This window comes from Crassostrea angulata, chromosome 9, assembly GCF_025612915.1.
Source record: "Crassostrea angulata isolate pt1a10 chromosome 9, ASM2561291v2, whole genome shotgun sequence".
Lineage (NCBI taxonomy): Eukaryota > Metazoa > Mollusca > Bivalvia > Ostreida > Ostreidae > Magallana > Magallana angulata.
In genome coordinates this window covers 39,179,679-39,200,094 of record NC_069119.1, presented here as the reverse complement: position 1 = coordinate 39,200,094, position 20,416 = coordinate 39,179,679, and the positions used below count along the sequence as shown (strand labels likewise).

Below are 20,416 nucleotides of genomic sequence, written 5' to 3'. Positions count from 1 at the left end.
GCGTGTTAACCCCGAAATACTCACTGTACGACTTATTAAATCAACGATCGACTTACCAAAAATGAACGCAACCAAGAAAAGACAACCGCTGCCAAAGAAATCTTCTGTGGATTTTTCCCGGGGAAAATAATTTCAAAATTCCAGATTGGAAATGATCAAGTCTTTCACAAATAAGATAAAAACATTTGTGTTTAATGACAGTTCACGGGACAACCATGTGACCCAAAGCCGAAAGCGAAAAAGAGACCAGAGCGAAGGGTTTGTATTTTTATTTCGAGTTTCCTCAGTTCAACTAATTTTTTAAACGTTTTCTATCTAGTATTTGAACGTGTTCCCGTTCACCGAGAGGGACATCTATTTAGTAGTTTTTCATGGTTACAATTCATATGTATGGAAATTTGTAATCTAGTTAAATTGAAGAAAAATCAAAGAGACACCATTTTCTGTGGAAAATTCAGTTTTTCTTTGTGCATGTTGTGATCTGCTAGATTTATGTATATTACAGTGTTTTGGAATAAAAAAAAAAAAACGGATGGCATGTATAGATTTATGAAAGAGTCTATTTTAAGATGTGTTTAGATTATTTGTGAGATAAAGATCGAGTATATGTGAGCTAACATTTGTCAAAGGATAAATAATATACTCTCAAAATGCTAACTGAATTGCACAAACAGGTTGCAGTAGTACATATACTTGAATATTTTCAAACAAATTCAGTGATCTTAATAAAAATCTAAGTGATTTTCAAGAAAGGGAAAAGTTGTGGTTAATTTCACTAAAATAAATTGAATCTATATATATAAAGTCTAAAATTCATCATACAGTGGTAGCAACGTTATTGTTGACAAACGACACGCACGATTCTGATACACCAACGATCACGAACGATCACGCACGATACACGGACGATCACTAACTTACTGAATTTTCACGATACACGAAAAAAAAGAATAAACACGCAACCGAACGATTCTACACCATTAAACACGCAAAATCAAAATTAATTTTTAAGATTAGAATTGAGGAAACGTATTGCTTTAATTTTTATTGCTTTTTGTTTGTGTTTTATTGAAAAGCGGCATGTACCTTAGTCATGCACTGTTTTATATTTTACGAGTAAACAGTTTTACACATTCATACACAAAAATATAGGATTCACACACAAATTAATGTTTCTTGTCTCCATAACGAATATTAACTTTATCATAAGTTAAAGAAACTTAAGTGTAAAAGAAATGAAGATAATGCATAAACTACAAGAAATTATTTACATGTACATACGAGTTGACTGTTTACGTAATCCAATTACCTTACTAACGATTTAATTATTCGGGATACAGGTAAATTTGTTACCTTGTTCCATAGAATTTCGATTTTTCACATCCAATATTTTCATAATTTACACTACATAATTGATTTATTTCTATATATTCTAAATTTTAAAGCATATGAATAAATTTTATTTCAAACAAATATTTATACAATGTACCAGATAGGAATACGTATCGTATTCTCATTTGAAAGAAAAACGTTAGTGTAAACGGGGAAAGGGTAGGCTTGACCGCTTTCATTCAACGTGTCGCTCTTGTTAAAGTGATTAATTTTGATTATATGATTAAAATTATGTGTCAAGACACAATGGATGCTTGATTTAGGCTGATTTTAAATTATGCAAAACTAACTCGACCGAACAAAGGATTGAGTGAGCTATGGAAATACTTACTAAATGTATTTAACGACGACAGAGATAATGGATGTTAACAACTGTCAATGCTCTTCTTTATATTAAAAAAAAATCACATTGTTTTACAAAAACTACTTGTCGTTGTTGTAAGAATAAATCCTGGCATTCCGTAAAAAAAGTTACAAAATGAAAAAACCGCACAATCACGCACGAACACGCACGGTAAAAAACGCAAACCAATTTTCCTAATACACGCACGATCCCGCACATTACACGAACGATCACCCACGTTACACGAACTATTTAACACGATTGGCTTGTCAACAATAACGTTGTTACCACTGTACCTCTTGATCTATGTATCTGAACATGTTCCCTAGCTCTTATACGTATGTCAAACCTGTAAATAATTATGGTGTTAAACACCGAAATTCAATGATAAACACATTTAATGAAGTTATTTGATTTGTTTTGCAGGGACGAACATCTTGATGACGATGTTGTAGTGACGTCGGTGAAAAAAGCGAGAAAACTCGAGCCCCAGACAGCTACACTCAACTGTAAGTCACTCTTATGCCTGTTATAACTAATGTGTAACACTCTGGTTGTCTACCCCAATGATGATATTATCCCTGTTGTAATATGTATTCCTATCATAATGATATTTTAATCTCTGTGATGTTATTTTCCTCCTCAGATTTCAACACTCTGATCGTCAACCCCTACCAGAAGATGGCTGAATGGTTCCAGAAGAAGCGAGCCTGGTCTGATCACTACTTCTTTAAGAAGGCCCCCAATGGGGACTCGAGAGTCGAGGAGTCGAGCGGGGGCAGTACTAGAGTTGATCAGAGTCAATCAACCGTGACCACACAGGGTCATACCTCTGTGGACAATAGGACAACAATGGGGTCACATGCCCCCAATGGGAATGGTCGCCATGGTTACCACACAGGAGGGTCGCTCGGGACAAATGATGGGGTGGGTGTGTCAGACAAAGCAGTGGTTTTTCATACCTTAACTATATGATTTATTTATGATTATGAATACAAAAAATAATTTTTTATGATTTTGACAGGCCATCCTGTTGTTTATCTTTATTAATTAATTAATAATGTGCAAGTTTTTCTTAGTAAGTAAAAATTTTCTTGCTTTTCTTAAACAAGCTTTTAGGAAAGCATTGCGATTGCTTAACAATTTTGCTCCCCAAGACTTGTGTCAGAGTCAGAATTTTATTGTAGATGGTTCAGGCTCGCAATATATCCACATCGATATCGTCATCAAACCCAGCACAAAGTCACCCCCCTAACCAGACAGAATCCGCCGGAAAATCATCAACATCTCAAACATCTCGGACCACTACCTCAGTTCAAACAGAAAATTCAGGTCAGTTGATATATATATAACCCTTGGGTATTTTTCCAACAGTTAGATAGAATTTTAACAAGAGTTATGTACATCTATAATCTGGTTTATTGCACAGAAATTCACAAACAAACCATTTTGCAATTTTGAAGTGTTGACATGCATGTTTTTATTTATTATTAAATTAAACTTTGCTCATACATTTTATTTAAAATACATCCTTTTTTACTAGGAGATATACTTTAAAATGATTAGCGTTAATGGTTTACCGACTCTGGTATGTAAATAAAACAATGAAATAAAGATAATATGTTAATAACACACCAAGTTCTAAAATGTTTAAACCAGTAAATTTGAAATGTCAAAAGTTAGGAACTGCACAAAAATTCATAGATAAGCCTATTTTCAAAATGATTGTACTAGCTGTTGGGAAATAAGTTAACAATATTTTTATGTTGACAGATATCGGCTATAGAATGAATGAATATGAGACTGTACAGTTAAATCGCCATGACAACAGATCTTTGTTTTCCCGTCCGCCCCGCCAGAAATTTACAGCTCTAGAGGTCAGTCTTTCTTACCTTCCCACTCCCCCACATATCCCCACCCCCACAAATATCATGATAGGTTTGTTTTTAGAAAAAAAATTTAAATGTATTTTTTGAACAGTTGAATTGGTATTTTGAAATAAAATCTGGCTGAAAATAGTTTTTAAAATGATTCACGTAGATTTACTTACGAGGGCTTGATGGCTGTGGCCATTTTTTAAGCTATTTTAGTCTCCCTAAGAAGAAGAGATCTATAGAAAGATATAGAAAACATTAAAATTTTAAAGCTTAATTATTTGGAATTTTTCTTTACTAAATAGTAGTTTTTGACTGAAGAAATCCTATATAAATTTTTAAGGATGATCTGATGGATCATTTTTGTGACCATCCAGTCACCTTAAAGATGTATTAAAGCTCTGCTATATTATATAATGTTTAGAAGTAGATATGTATGTACCAGTATGATATAAAGCCCTGTTGTTTTCTTTGATGTATTGTATTTTGTCACAGAATCTGTGTTGTGATCTGTAATGTATTCAGTGTTTTTTTCTGACCTGCAGTGTGTTCGACTTGACGAGATGAAGAAATACAAGCAGCTATTGCAACACTACACCAGGTATTCCCTGGAGAAATCATCCCACTCTCCCGAACGGCTCGGGGCATCGCAGCTGTTGCATTATGGGTATGTATGCAACGAAGAAAATATCTGACAAGATATTGTTCCAATTTGACATTATGTCAATTTTATAGCAGTAAAGATAAAATAATTAATCTCCGAGTCTTTCAGCTCTCGGACAGAAGGCAGTATATCAGGCAGCAATTCCTCCTTGGAACTATATTCTGTCAGTCGGCAGCCCGATGTAAGAAGACAGAAAGTAGTTCCCACACAAAAAACGTGTGTCATATCACCGCCACGGCACAAAGAAAACAAACAAACGATATCCCCGCGTCAACATCTGGTCATGTCGCCGCGGAGATTGACAGAGACGGATCAGCAGGGAGCGTCAAAGTCGGAGAGTCAGGAGGAGGTTGTTTGTCTGGACGACGAGGACAGTGATGTCATCTGTATCCCTGACGACCACGAAAAAGCATACTCCCCCACAGGTAGGTCATGTCCACATAGCTAAACCAACCATCAATGCTACACATTCCCAAATTATTTTTATGTTTTATATATTTCTATTTATTTGTCAAAATATGGTTTCAAAATATGTTATTCACATTTCTGTAATGAGATTATTAAGGCCTCAAAAATCATCTATGGTATTCTAGACACTGTGTATTTTTAAACCATTAGTGTGTGTGTGTGTGTGTGTGTGTTAACATGGCCATCTCTGTGTATTTTGAGACTATTTGTGTGTGTGTGTGTATATATATATTAACATGGCCATCTCTCTGTATTTCATGACTATTTTTGTTTATGTTTGCGTGTGTGTTAACATGGCCATTTCTGTGTATTTTAAGACTATATGTGTGTATGTATTAACATGCCCATCTCTCTGTCTGTGTTTTCAGTCAATGGTTTCCTTTCACCTGGATCAAGGTTAGCCCCTACAAGGTAAACATTTGTACATGTGATGTAATACAGTAATACATGTAATGTAATACATGTGATGTAATACAGTTAAACATGTAATACATGTGATGTAATACAGTTTAACATGTAATGTAATACATGCGTAATACAGTAATACATGTAATGCATTTGATGTAATACAGTTAAACATGGGATGTAATACAGTTAAACATGTAATGTATAAAATGTAATACATTAGCTGCAATAATGTAGCCCTCTCCCGATTTTATTTTTTTTGGGAGAGGGCTACTTCTCCATAGGATCTCCGTAATGGTGCAAGTGCGGGAGTATTTTGGGACAGCCAATGAGAATTCAGGAGCGGATCTTGAACTGAATATAGGAATTCCCCTATTTTAAACATAATTAACGCAGTAAATATGAATTTTCCATTATATACCATTTCCTGAAACGATGTTTTAGTGATAGAACGAGGTAAGATTATTTACACTGACATTTACGTTATCAAGCCCATCAAAACTCCAAGCGTAAATCCCATACAATCACGCGAGAACTGTCATGGCTGCTGAAAAAGATGACTGGTTAACATAAAATCGAAATTTTTAGACCGAAGTCAGTCACATTAAAAAATTAATTTTGCACCATTACGGAGATCCTGTGGAATTGTAGCCTTCTCCAGTAAACATCAGATATAAAAAATCACAGAGGGCTACATTATTGCAGCTAGTAATACATGTGATGTAATACAAATGATTTTTTCATATGATAAAGTACATTTGATGTAATACAGTTAAACATGGGATGTTATGTAATACATGTGATTTGTTAAAATGTAAAAGATGTAATTTGTTATTTTAGGAGTCCTGAAGTCATCCCTGATCATCCTCATGTAACACAGCGCTGGGATCCCGCCTTCCAGTCCAGTAAATACTTGTCAGAGGACTGGATCGTAGATCTGTAAGTGTACAGTGATGTCCTGCATTAGATACAAATTTTGCTCAGGATGCATGATTTCATTAAATATGCATCCCAAAGAACACAGTAAATACACATACACATTTTCTCGCTAAAAGATTCCAGAACATCGTTCCTTTCTTAAAGCTGACATGAATTCATAAAAGCATCGTCATATTAGTTTCAATCGCTCCTCTACTGCCACTGGGGTATATATACCGGTTGAGAAGGTTACGGTCGGTTGCTTTCCGATCGAGGCATTCAGGTTGCACGTACTTCTAAATGCATGAAATACACATTGTAGTAAAATGTTTGTAGTAAAGAATATAGAAAACAACAATCAATGAAATACGAAATATATTTATTCTTTGAAAGGATTTCCGAGGTATCTGTATTATTTTGCACAGCCGGTGTTGCATTACCTCGCATGCACATCGAACACGTGTGTCGTTCATACAGAGAGCATAACGTCAGTATCTTCTTGAAAACCTCAGCGGTACTACATCCAACACAGTAGCTAAATGATAGTAAATCGAAGAAAGTAACAATGTAACATCGTTTCCATCCATTTCTACAAAAACGCCCCATTTCTAAAATTCATGCGATAATTGACATTGCTCGATCTGCCACAGTGTGTAGTTTGGGCATGTGCAATGTTATAACATACACAGGAAAACGGTCTACAATTATCAAGGAATTTGTTAAGTATCTGCTCCTAGCTGGATTTCAGTCTGTTTTGTTTCGCCGTTTATTGGATATATCTTGCCAGTGCAGTGGTTTTCATTTTATTTTTCTCCAAATGCGTTTCTACACGTCTTTTCGTCCAAGGTAACGTGTTCGGGTGTACGAAATTCCTGAATGCGGTGAAGCATGAAAAATATGCTCTCGGCCTTATATAGGGGGTGTGTAGCGATGAGCAGAACAATAGAGATCAACAACTAATATGGCGGTGGTCGGAGATAAAAGGGAAATAATGCGTATTTATGAATTCATGTCAGCTTTAACTTGCTAAGTAGATGCCCGAAATGTTCCAAATAAAAAAAAACAATACAAAAAGCTGAAACCTCATAGATCAACACTTACCGTATATACTCGCTTATAAGTCGGGTTTTTGGGAGTAGAAATTTGAATAAAAAGTAGGGGTCCGACTTATAGGCATGACATACAATCAGATAATTTTTCCACTGAGTAAAACTTCGTTTTTGGGTGCCATTTTGCTTCCAACTTTTGACTTGCAATCCCTATACTTGACATTTTTATTTTTTAATTACTAAAAAGATAAAAACTTAATAAATACATTGAAAGTTTCAACTGTATTTCTTAAAATATGAACAAGGTGTATTTAATAGTATTTTTTATTTAAACAGGCAATTATTTACGCCTGAGGTGATAATAGCTGTAGGTATAACTGTACTTAAAACAACACAAGCCAACACTGAGTTTAGGAGGCTAATTACCAACCCTAATCAGTCAATAGGGGATAAAATCACTGTCATTTTATTTCCAGTAGCATTTAAAATAGTTTTTGAACTATAATCTAGTTGTAATGAGTGTTTAAAAAATATAATGGCGTCCAAAATCGTAAGTTACAAACTTCAAGAAAGATAACTCTGTTTACAGAAAACTATTAAAAAACATGGCGTCTAAAAGCGATCTAATGGGATTACAAAACAGCAATTTCTGTTTTATACTTAAAGAATTAAACACAAGAATAATTGCTGGTCTGTTAAAAAAAATAAAGATCGTTTTATATTTATTCATAATAAATTACACATGAGGTGATAATAGCTATATTGGTGGGTGTAGGTGGCATGTCACCTAAAACAACACAAGCTAACACACCACTTTTAAAAGGGGAGCTATACCATCTTAATCAGTCAACAGGGGATCAAAATCACTATCATTTTATTTTCAATAGTATTTTAAATATTTTTATAGCTTACACCAAGTTTTCATCAGTGTATCAATAAAAAAAAAATGGCGTCCAAAATCGAAAGCTATTCATCCAGGATAGATGTCTTAACTGAACACAACACTTTTAAAATGCATTGCATCTAGAAATGATAACAGAGGGGTCAAACACCAATATTTTTTATCTAGAATATAGTCATGCTTGATAAAATGTGCTTATTTGATTGGCAATCTGTAGACTGATTATCCAGAAAAAATTACCCGACTTATAAGAGGGTCAATGGCAAAATCTTGAAAATAAACTTGAAAAATGGCAACCGACTTATAGGCGAACAATACTTATAGGCGAGTATATACGGTAGTCAACATAAATCAGTGCATAAACCAATGAGATTCAATGATACATGACATTACGGCTGGCAAAGCAATGTTGATCATGATGCCACCGAATAAAAAATAAAAAAAGATAAAATTACACCCGAACCAGGGCAGATTAACCAAAGTCTATGAAAAAGTAGACAAGTGGCAGTTAATCTGACAAATCACAGCAAATCATAAAGTGGCGATAAAGAAACAGAGAAAACTCGGAAGGGTCCCAGTGACAGCACCAAGCCTGTCACTTAGTTCGGTCATTTAGAATTTGAGTTTAAATAAATGTAGTTAGGGCCCCACAAGGATTTGCGGGTGCCCTATAGTAATCACTCTGTCCGTCCGTCCTTCTGTCCGTCCGTCCGTCTGTCACTCTTCCATCCACAAATTTCCTGTTTTTTTCTAATAACTTTTTTTATGGTTGCCCAATCAAGTTCAAATTTGGTATGGTAGTTCAGTAGGCAGAAATACATATTTTGATGCTAAGTTTGGTTCTCTATGTCTTCTGGTTTGGAGCTGGGGTGGTGGGGTAGATTCCTAACTATGCATAAGAAGAATGGGCAAAGAGAGATAACTGCTGAGAATGAATGGGCAAAGAGAGATAACTGCTGAGAATGTTACCATTGTATACATGGAAGGCTGTGCAATATTTGTCCTTTGGGATTAATTAACCTTCCACAGGAAGAAAATCCTAAGCTTTATCTTTATCTGTCACATTGAGATTAATAACTGCACTGCCTGTGTCTGCAAATGAACTTTGTTTTGAAGTTAAGGTCAATTTTGAATGATGTGTAGTATTGTGTACATTCTTTGAAATATGGATTTGAAATATAATATTCATATTTTTTTTGGTTAAAATACCGTACACAATGATTTATGATAGTTTTATTGAATAGAGGCAAAGCCTAGGTATCATTGCATTGGTACCAATTCTTTGTTTTTTTAACAAATTTTATTTCATCCCATGTTAACCCACTTTATCCCGTGGATATGACTCATTGGATATTTTTTTGATATTCCACAGTTGTGACTTTACAATGGGATTTGCCTAGGCATAATGAAGTAAAATAATGTAGAGTTTTATAAACAATGTAAACATTGATTGTGGTGTATAAAACATGGGATAAATAGAATCTCATGATTTGTAGTATAATATGATTTTTATCCAACTTGTGTCTTTTATCCCCTCACTAAGGCTCAAGAAAAAAACACTTGGATGAAAATCATATCCAACTACAAATCACGAGATCCTATATATTCCAGTTCTTTACATCTTCTGCCGGGCATTTATTTTTCATCATTGTTAATATAAAGAGGATGGAATTCAAAGTTTTTTTCACTTCTCTATATTAATTGTCATAGCGGGGCCCTTCCTGACTGGTCAGTTTTCTAGTTTGTTTTATATTCATGTTCTATATGGTATGATAAATGGACTCATTGTTTACAGCTTAGGACTCCTAGTTATGATTAAGAGGAGTCCTCTGGACCAATAAGGGCCATTTTTACAATGAATAACTGAGTGAATCTAACTGGGTGATAGATCTGTAAGATTATACAATTTGACAATTGAGCAGTATGTGTTTTCATCTATTATTTTCAGGGAACGACAGTTTTCAAGAGCAAACAGAGAGGCTCAACGAAAAATAAAAGAAGCAGAAATAAAAAAGAAATTTCATGAAGAAAAGGTTTGCAATTCAAAAATGAATCACTATCAAGCTTTTTAAGATCAATTTTATGTAAGAATCAAACATTTATATAGATCTCTCACCTCTGGCCACCAAAGTCAACAATTTTCTTGATATTTCATGTATGGATACACCTTAGAGAAAATCCAAACAACACTAAAAAAAATTTGGCTGGGGGTAACTAATTTTTTATCATCAGAGTCTATCCAACTGTAAAAGAATTTGTGACCATGCGTGGTCACCAAATTTTGATTCTTACACAGAATTGATTTAAGGTTTTAAAAGCGATTGAATGTCTTTCTTGTTAGATACATAAAGAACGATCAATTTTGTTGTGTTTTTAGAGTGGGACTTGTTCAACAATAGAGTTATCTCTCTCTACACATAAAATTTAAGGGGGAAAATATTTTGTTTGAAATGATAATGTTCTACATTAGGAAATGCATATATTTATATATGTTGTTTTATGGTATGTATGTGCTATATTGACTGAATTTCTCTATGTGTTGACAATTTGATCATGTGTCTATTTTTAGCATCTGCGGAAGGACCAGTCTCTGGAGAGTCAGGTCAGACAGAGGCTGCGGCTGTACGAGGCCGAGCCCCCCGTCCTCGAGGACCAACAGGTGGAGGAGGACAAGTTCCCAGGTAAACCTATGTCACTCAAACTCAACAGCTGTCACTCAAACTCAACAGCTGTCAGCTGTTTATCCAACTGTCAGTCAAACTCATCAATAGCTGTCTGTGTGACAGTGTCAATCCATCTCAGCAGCTGTCAATCAAACTCGTTAGTTGTCTAACAAACTTGGCAATTGCTGTCAATCAAACTTTGCAGCTGTCATTTAAGTTTAAAAAGTTAGCTAAATTTTATGATGGGAATGATATCTTTTTTATGATGAATCCAACTTCAAGATAAACAAATCTCAATTAACAGTTAGAGAATATGATTATACCACAGAAGATAGTCATTTCAATAATCACTGTAAATGTCCATAATTTTTTATAAATAGACAAATGTAGGTTTATACTCTGTCTTTATGGTGTTTCTTCCTCTTTAAGAACTTACAGACAAGATGCTGGCAGTGGTCAATGACGCACTGCGTCCCCAACCATCGGAGGAAGTTCTCGTGGAGGGCTACAAGCTACAGATCCGACGACGAGACATGGAATCACTGGCAGGCCTCAACTGGTTAAATGATGAGGTAAGTTACAGGCCTCAACTGGTTAAACGATGAGGTAAGTTACAGGCCTCAACTGAGGTAAGTTACAGTCCTCAACTGGGGTAAGTTACAGGCCTCAACTGGGGTAAGTTACAGGCCTCAACTGAGGTAAGTTACAGGCCTCAACTGAGGTAAGTTACAGGCCTCAACTGCTAAAATCATGTCAAAGTATGTGACTTGCTTCAATTGGTACAAGTATCATCTGGGGTGTATTCGTTTGCTACCTCCAGAACTGGTCCTGAATATCTCCAGCAGATCTCCATTGTCTACCTGCTATTTGGAAAGTAGACAATAGAGATCTACCATGTAGATCTCCACACTGCAAACGAGCAAATTAGGATTACTCTTGCACTTCAACCAAACGAATACACCCCTGGTAGAGCAGAGATTGATTTCTTTAATTCTATGTATATACATGTTTCAGATCATCAACTTTTACATGAATCAGTTAGTGGAGAGGGGAGAACAGGAAGGAAAGCCCAAGGTGTATGCCTTCAACACATTCTTCTACCCCAAGGTCATGGGTCAAGGTCACGAGTCAGTCCGGCGGTGGACGAGACGAGTGGACATCTTCTCCAAGGACTACATCCTGATCCCGGTTCATCTCGGCATGCACTGGTGTCTCGCTGTGAGTATCTCGGTTCTATCTCAAAATGCATCTTGACATGCAGTGGTGTCTCACTGTGAGTATCTCTTTCTATCTCAAGATCTGAAGATACTTGTATGAGCGAGTCATTTCTACAATCCTGGATGAAAGTTATTTAACATACTTATTACTGAATGAGATGTTTTGCAGATCGTGGTAGATTTTGTGTGTTTGCTCATAGTGATTTATAACTACATGATTATTATATCATTCATTATCAGGTGATCGACTTCAAAAAGAAGATGATTCGATACTTCGATTCTATGGGAGGGAATAATGTGAGCTGTCTGAACGCCCTCAAGTAAGTGACCAATCGTACTGATTTATATGATGAATTTTTATATATTGAGATAGATAAACTGAATGCTACCTATAAGCCTATTTTGAATATTTACAGGGACTACTTGTGTGCAGAGAGCCTGGATAAAAAGAAGCAGAAGTTTGATCTGTCAGAATGGAAGACTGAAATAGCAAAGGTTAGCAATGATGTAATGCAGTGTAATCAAAGGGAACCAGTGCTCTCTCTCTCTCTCTCTCTCTCTCTCTCTCTCTCTCTCTCTCTCTCTCTCTCTCTCTCTCTCTCTCTTGCATTATCTATCTCCTGCTGTATCTCTCTCTCTCTCTCTCTCTCTCTCTCTCTCCTGCTCTCTCTCTCTCTCTCTCTCTCTCTCTCTCTCTCTTCTGCATTCTCTGTATCTCTCCTGCTGTATCTCTCTTTGTCTCTCTCTTATTTTCTCCCTCCTGCAATCTCTCTATCTCTTCTGCTGTATCTCTATTCATCCCCCATCTCCTCTATGATACTTGGTATCCCTGATACCAGATTTTACTTCATTTATGAATTATACCTATTATAGATACTTTCATTTCATTACGTACAAATCATGGATGTCAGTCGGAGTCAGTCCCAATTTTTATTCCGTGTCATGAAGTTTTTGATCTCCTAGATATAACTTAATATTAACTTGCACCATCTGTCTAACATTGTAAAATAGTACCTCAGAAAAGCTATAGATTTACAATTGCACAGCTATTCAAAATCGATCACTTTTAACCTAAGTGTGTATAGCAAAGTCTGTCAAAGGTTTGTGAGGAGACACTTATCAAATCTGAGTTTATTTTCAATGCGCTGTCTGTTTCAGGACATACCCCAGCAGATGAATGGGAGTGATTGTGGGATGTTCGCCTGTAAATTCGCCGAGTACATCACACGTGAGGCGGACATCAACTTCTCACAGGTAAACACAGCTCATAAAGTAAAGCATTATGTCGTTTATACAAGCATCTGTTGTCAGTAAAATTGCTAAAATGTTTTACAGATCAATTCAAATTGTTATTTTTAATCATTTATTTAATTATAATTATTTAAGGAAGATTTGTTAGAGAATATTAACTGTGACGTGTTACATTACATGAATCTGAAAAATATATTGGTGTTAATGTTGGCCAGATCTAGCAGACAGTTAGTAGACCTTGACCTCAGATTAACTTTGACCTTTAGTCAAGGTCAAAGGTCAAGGTACTGATGTGTTTGGTTAAATCCATTCTGAATCTCTGTAATTATTTACAGGAACACATGCCCTACTTCAGAAAGAGAATGGTCTACGAAATTGTCACCAAACAACTTCTCCAGTGAGACACAATTACAAGGAGAGAAAATAGAAGCAGCTGTAAAATTCAGTCAGGAAAAATATTTCAAAAGAAAAAAATATATTTCAGAACACTTCTTGCCTCACTGTTTTTTTGTGTGAAAAAAAATTCTGAACACTGCCTCCCCCCGAAAAAAGACGGAAAAGCTTTAAGAACACTTTCCAACACAAAATTTGAATACAATGAGAGGATATGGATGGAAAGAAGTGAGTAACTAGCGAGACTGAAGAGATCTACCCCCTCCCTGAAAGTCGCTTCCTGTTGTGTTGACCATTCTGGAATGAGACTTCCTGTATGGTGACCTCTTGGGGAGAAATACTTCCTGTTTTGGTGACCTTTCTGGAATAATACTTCCTGATTTGGTGAATAGACACTGTACACAGAGCTGGTGTGTTTTAAAATGAGGTTATTTATATAAACTGATGTGAAGAATTTATGGTACGAGTGGTTGATTCCCATGGTAACAAGCACCCAACAGATCAAAGACTCTATGAGTGGTATTTAGCGGGGCATTTCTCATCGATTTTTGAGTTGGTCACTGGTTGAACTGTATTTCTGTTTGAGTCGATAGATAGACAAATGTTGTCAACAGTGGGGTCAAAAATAAAGTCAAAAAATTGAAGTATGGAAGTGACCTATGAAAAAACAGCTCACTGATTATTCGAATAAGATTCGTTGTAACAAAAATTGTTGGCGAAGTTATTGAGATGACAACAGCTTAGAGACATTTGTGAATTGTTACGCTACGTATATAAAAGTGCTTATGAAATATACTTGAAAAAATCGTTATAGGAGGAACCAGAATTTCCTTTGTTGTAAATTGATGTGTAAATACTGAATAAATATTGTAAAACCAAGCGGTCACATTTTGTTGATCCCTCCAATACTATGGTTTCATCAATATTCGGTGAATACCAATTTTCGTGGATTTCGTTGTTTAGTTGATCCACGAAACTAAAAGTTCATTGAAGTGCAATTTCTATTAACATTTTTGTATTGATAGGGTCATTGGCCACGAATTGACCTATCCTTGAAACTGATTTTCACTTCATCCACGAAAATTGATACCCTTGAATATTAATAAAACCACAGTATACTGTAAACCTACTTCTACATGTTTTATTTTCAATGACGTATTTCACGAATTACTAGAGAAAAACTGGTTTGCGATAATTTTTTTTTGCGACCAGGCTTTAACCATATTCGTTTTGATATAACACCCATATTGCAAAACCTAACATTCATGGAGAGAAATATTCACGACGAAGAGGGTTTCAAGATTTTCACAAATATTTAAAAATTGGTTTACTGTGTATAGAGTTGTGTAAGTTTTATGGTTTCCATAATGGAGTTTCTTAAGAGCTCTTCCCTTCTTAAAAAAATGTTTCACTCATTTAGCGACAATAAAAGTATACTAATCGTAAGGGTTAAAATACCAATTGCTAAGATCTCTTCCAAAAGAGTATTTTGAAGGGACCTTGATAAAATAAAAAACTAATTGCTTAGATCTATTCCAAGACACGATTTAAGATCAAAATTGGGTTAATATGGGTATTAAAATGCTTCGTCAAACTTAAAAGTCAAATAGTAAGTTACAAGCAATTGCAAGATGCAAAGTTTGAAATTTTTTGTTCTGTAAACAAAACTGGAGTCCTGTTATTGTTTACATACTTAGTATGTGTTGTTTTGGTATAAGTTTAAATCAAATGTTACTTTCTTCTGCTAATAATATTATTTATGAACACATTGAATCAGTTTATCTTGTTTTCCACAAGTCATTTTGTCAAAGAAAGTTGAATTCCTTACTTTACATTATTTGTAAACAAACATAAGACTCGAGCTTTGTTTACATTTAATAATCAATTCTTACCTCTGTATCTCTCTTAAAACTTGACTTCTAACATTCAAATGTAGGTTAATCATTCAAAATGCACAAACATACCATTTTATACATAAAAAAATAATCAGATTTTGATCTCGAATTGTGTCTATGTTAATGAAAAGTTACTACATGTATGAAGAGACTTGCAAGCTGGGTTTTCTTCATGTCCTGGTTACGGTGTGAATGTATGTCGTTATTGGTATATCACAAAACATTTACTTCAGTTTATATGCATTTTCTCAACATCTAACAACTCTAATCTATTATACATGTATTTATCTTTAAAGAGTTTTTTATGTAAGGCATTGGGATTTTATTGAAATTAAAATGGTTGGATGGTTGTGATGATCAAACTCAAATAATCGTTAGACGAATAGCTCTGTGTTAATATTTGGTAAACTATTTTGATTTTTCTTTTCCAGATAATATAATAGTGTTTTTTTTTAGCTATAAGTCACATTCAAAATTTTTTAAGTACACATAAGCGGTAATTTGTTGAGAGTCCAACCCCCTTAAACGTTGAATGGATCAACTTGTCACGTGCACACCTGCCGGCTATTTAATAATCACTTCCTCATAAAATACACAAAGACAATTCAGGACAAAGAGTTTTGCAATATATTTTTTACAATCTCTCCATTTTGGTTTCACTTTATTACATGAATACGTTGTTATAAATGGATTATGACGTCATCCAATGATGGGGATGGGTCCCGCATGGGTGGTGGTTCTTGCGGGGGTGGTGGTGGTGGGTAGGGGTGGCTGGGTGGATTGACTCTGGGAGCAGGGTACTTCTACAAGGCTGGGGGCATCACAAACCGCTTTAGACAGCTCACAACTGCAAAAATAGATGAAGTCAAAGGTCGATAACATTGCAAACAATCCGGCATTCTTCCAAACAGTATTTTTAGATACATATACACTTCTATATAGAACTCTAGGAATACGTATGTATGCATCATCATAATGCAAGCATGGATTTTAATCAAAACTTCGTAACAAATATCCCTGCTATACAAAAAACATGTACATTTTAAACAATTTGGCGGAACAGTTTATCGGGAGCTGGCAAGATAAAGAACCCCGCCAGTCACCAGTGATTATATATGTTCTATCCTGTGATGCATATATATATATATATATATATATATATATATATATATATATATATATATATATATATATATATATATATATATATATATATTGGGTTTCACAAATAATCATGGATATCAATTTTCATGGATTTTTGTTTTGTTTTGGGTGTTTAAAGTGCACTATCGAATAACATGTAAATGATATCACTGTCCACGAATTAACATATCCTTGATGGTAAGATTTTCACTAAATACATGAAAATTGTTACCCACGAATATAAAGAAGACACAAATCCTTGAAAATGAATGCCCACGTGTACAGAAGGAATCCCGGCAATACCTGTTGGGGTAGAAGAGTCCGTTGGAGCCACAGACGATGTTAAACGTTGCCGGACATCCAATGAACTCCTTGTTTCTACAGAACATGCTCTGTATGTAGGCAGAGGACGGGGCGGTGGTGCCGGATCCTGATTGGCTGCCGGTTGCCATGGAGCCGCCTGGGGCGATTGTCGTAGTGGAGAAGCCTGGTGGGCATGCGCCATGGTTATGAACGTGGAGGTTCTCGTACTGACAGGCGGCGTGCACAAACTTACAACTGGAAAGGAAAATGTTATGTTCGGTACCGAAAAATTCGAATAAATATATTAACTACTTTGAGGATAACTTTAAAAAATGACCATTTACATAATTAAATACATTTTAGCTTTTATTTGGTCACCTGACTCAGGTGACCAATTGTAACTGGTCGTCGTGCGACGTTCCCTGTTAGTTAACAATTTTGCATTTTTAACTTCTTCTTGAAAACTTTTTACTGTTTTTGATTTGACGTATCTCTAGCTAGGATAATAATAGGAATCTAAATTGTGAAAATTACCACCTCACCCCCCCCCCCCCCCACACACACACACACAGGAGCAAAATTCTGTATGCAGGGAAATATTCGCTCCTGTTTTATTTTCGCTCCTTTTGCCCTCGTTGTCAGTGGGCGAATTGAAGACTAGGAGAATTCCAATGTCTCAAATAATATCTCTGAACACAACTGTATCTGATCGAATTCAAAACTGGGCGAAGTCGTTTGTAATGGTAGAAGGGCGATAGTAAATATCTTCTCTACTCCTACGCAATTTGGGGGAAAAAAACAAATGCTAGAAATGATGTCCATGATGCCCTCTACCTAAACTGTGAAATTCATAGCCCTTGTATCAGTGGTACATGCCATATAATCCCAAGATCCCCCCTTCTTCTTAATGAATTGATGTTTGCAAACATAAAATTTTAAATGCAGGGGTACATTTAACTATCAGAAGCGTCTTGGATTTAGAAAATTGCAATGAAGACATAGGACTCCCAAATGATAATAGTATCCAGGTGATTAAAGGTTTCATTTAATTAGAATATTTGATAGTGATATGCCAACGTCCTTCAAAACATCATATGCATTTACTTACAAGACAGCTAAATTAAAATTTCTTTAAAAAAAAATTATTTTAAAGTAGTCATCCCTTAAAAACTTCAAATTTACATGTAAGTTTACTTTCCTCGTTGGATACTTCTCAGCGAGTAAGATATAAATGTAATGAAATTATACATTCTTTGTGATGTTGATTAACTGAAGAGAGTAACAAATTTTTCGCTTCAGTAAGTTTCTTTTGTGATAAATAGCATATACCAGTACCATAAACGTCACTCACTGATTTGCATACGTCACACCATCAGTTCCACAAACCATCTCATCTCCAACTGTCACGTGAGTCCGACAATCGACCAATAGGAGATCCAGACACAAGTGGCTTTGGTATCCGACCGAAGGAATGATGATGTGCTCGATTTCGAAGTCGATGTGGTGCTGTGTGTCGGGGAGGTAGAAGTTCGGGGGGTAGTGCACGTGCTGATGACCGCCCCCTCCTCCCCCACCGCCACCCCCACCACCATGTTGAGCATCTGCTAAAAAAAAAACCCAGGCACAGAATCAGAGCTGCGATTTACAATAGCACTTGTATTACTGTGTAGAAACGGATTAGGGTATAACGCACTTTACCCTAGTCCAAGATGTCGAAAGGGAAGCACGCTTCAGATTACCCTAGTCCGTTTCTACACAGTGGTATTGGAATACGAAAACTTATAATTCCTCGTGTGTTCATAAGTTATTTAATGTTATGAATCGCTTCATACAGATGTATACATACTTTCAGTAATTAAATCTTGTTTGATATAAATGTGTGTGCGTTTCTTGAATTCTTGTTTTAAAAAAATTTAGTATAAATTTTGCACATTAAAATTTAAAATTATTCAATGACAAGATACATGGATTTTTTGTGATTAAGGTCAATGATAAAACAGATTTGAAAGTCATTCGAGACTTGACGGAAAAAGCCGAGTGATATTCGACTGTGATAATGTTTATACCATAGATCCATTTTGTTGGTTCCAATATTCATGGATTGTCAACTCTTTTATTTACTTCTTCCAATTAATTTTGTGGTTTTATTTTTACTTTACACTTATGATTTAATAGAGAACTCCTGTTAATTTGGTTGACAGTATAACTCACTACACAGTGACAATGGTTTAAAATCATTTACATATTTACATCTAGAGAAACTCAACCGAAATCGAAACCGACAAGTTTTAGAATAATTATACATGTACGTATAATATACTAGATAATTACATATGTTAATTCATAAATAAAATCAAACTCCGTCTATATAATTTTAAATATGACAATTGGCATGCGTGTTTTGTATATAATCCAGGCATCATGGGGGGGGGGGGCAGGGGGGGGGACCTGCCCCCCCCCCCCCACACACACACACTTTTTCTCGCAGCAACACATTTTTTAAAATTTACATATAAAAAATTGAATTACCATGGAGTTGCCCCCCCCCCTCCACACTTTTTTGGGAGTATGCAAAGTTTTATACTACACCAGCCCTCCCCCCTCCCACGGATTAGGATTTTGAAGATTTTGGAAAAATAGAAATTTTCCTTTTTTTTTTTTTTTTTGCTTGTCAAGATTTTTTGGATGAGTCTGGCCCCCCACTTTCAAAAACGATGCTACGTGCCTGTAATCTTACATGATGTTAGCATTATTGTAAAGGGTTTAAAACAAAAGTATTTTTTGTATTTGTCCAAACTTTTTCTTGTTCTAAAATGGGAACGAAATCCACCCCAGAGAAAAATATTGCCAGAAATAATTATTATACAAAAATATATTAAATAGAATAGGAGGCATCGTCCTGAACACAATTATATGAAATCTTGAGTTGACGATTAAATCTAACCGAACCTCGGCCCTAAGATGATGCAAAATTGTACTAGGAAAATAAAATCAGAAAACCTACCAACAAGGGCAAAAAGAAGGAGTAAATAAGAGCACGCCATTGCAAGGACCGGGTTGGCGCAGGTGCCCGTTTCTTATCTTTGTCAATCTGGTCCTCTCTCCCCTCTGTTCCGGGACCACACACGTGTCTATCACCGCCAACTACCAGGTCATAGCTTTAGTGCTGACCAACTTTGTGATAACAATTTATAATGTTTAACATAAAGAAATATGATATATTCTATGCCAGGACACAACACGTATGTACGTATAACATTGTATATGATCAGAGATCCAGTGCGGAATAACACTAGTACCCTGATAACACTTCTGTGTATTATGTTGTATGTCATCATGCGATGTTGTATATCATCATGAGATGTTGTGTGTCATGATGTGATGTTGTATGTCATGATTTGATGTTGTATATCATCATGAGATGTTGTGTGTCATGATGTGATGTTGTATGTTATCAAATGCTGTCGCATTTCATCATTCAGTGTTGTATATCATCATGCTATGTTGTGTGTCATCATGTGCTGTCGCATATCATCA

The 20,416-nt window shown here is 35.6% G+C and overlaps 2 protein-coding genes across 3 annotated transcripts; one reads left to right on the top strand and one right to left on the bottom strand.

The window, feature by feature from the left end:
• Positions 1 to 53: 53 nt before the first annotated feature.
• LOC128162488 (sentrin-specific protease 1-like) lies at positions 54 to 14,417 on the top strand. Its single transcript, XM_052825721.1, has 17 exons — positions 54 to 258; positions 2,162 to 2,244; positions 2,382 to 2,662; positions 2,923 to 3,067; positions 3,509 to 3,612; positions 4,155 to 4,276; positions 4,382 to 4,698; positions 5,110 to 5,152; positions 5,987 to 6,085; positions 9,963 to 10,047; positions 10,584 to 10,695; positions 11,107 to 11,249; positions 11,692 to 11,895; positions 12,135 to 12,214; positions 12,311 to 12,389; positions 13,053 to 13,148; positions 13,481 to 14,417. Exons 1-17 carry the CDS (start codon positions 152 to 154, stop codon positions 13,544 to 13,546), a joined length of 2,166 nt encoding a protein of 721 aa, XP_052681681.1. The 5' UTR covers positions 54 to 151; the 3' UTR covers positions 13,547 to 14,417.
• A 1,629-nt stretch (positions 14,418 to 16,046) lies between these two features.
• Positions 16,047 to 19,938, bottom strand: LOC128162499 (agrin-like). Of its 2 annotated transcripts, none has more exons than XM_052825732.1 (4): positions 19,884 to 19,938; positions 18,231 to 18,483; positions 16,880 to 17,134; positions 16,047 to 16,280 (listed from the first exon to the last, which is right to left on the bottom strand). In XM_052825732.1, the coding sequence occupies exons 1-4, from the start codon at positions 19,921 to 19,923 to the stop codon at positions 16,133 to 16,135; spliced, it is 696 nt and encodes a 231-aa protein (XP_052681692.1). In that variant the 5' UTR covers positions 19,924 to 19,938; the 3' UTR covers positions 16,047 to 16,132. The 2 variants fall into 2 exon arrangements, with proteins under 2 accessions (XP_052681692.1, XP_052681693.1); XM_052825733.1 differs by having other exon boundaries at positions 18,231 to 18,480.
• Positions 19,939 to 20,416: the final 478 nt, after the last annotated feature.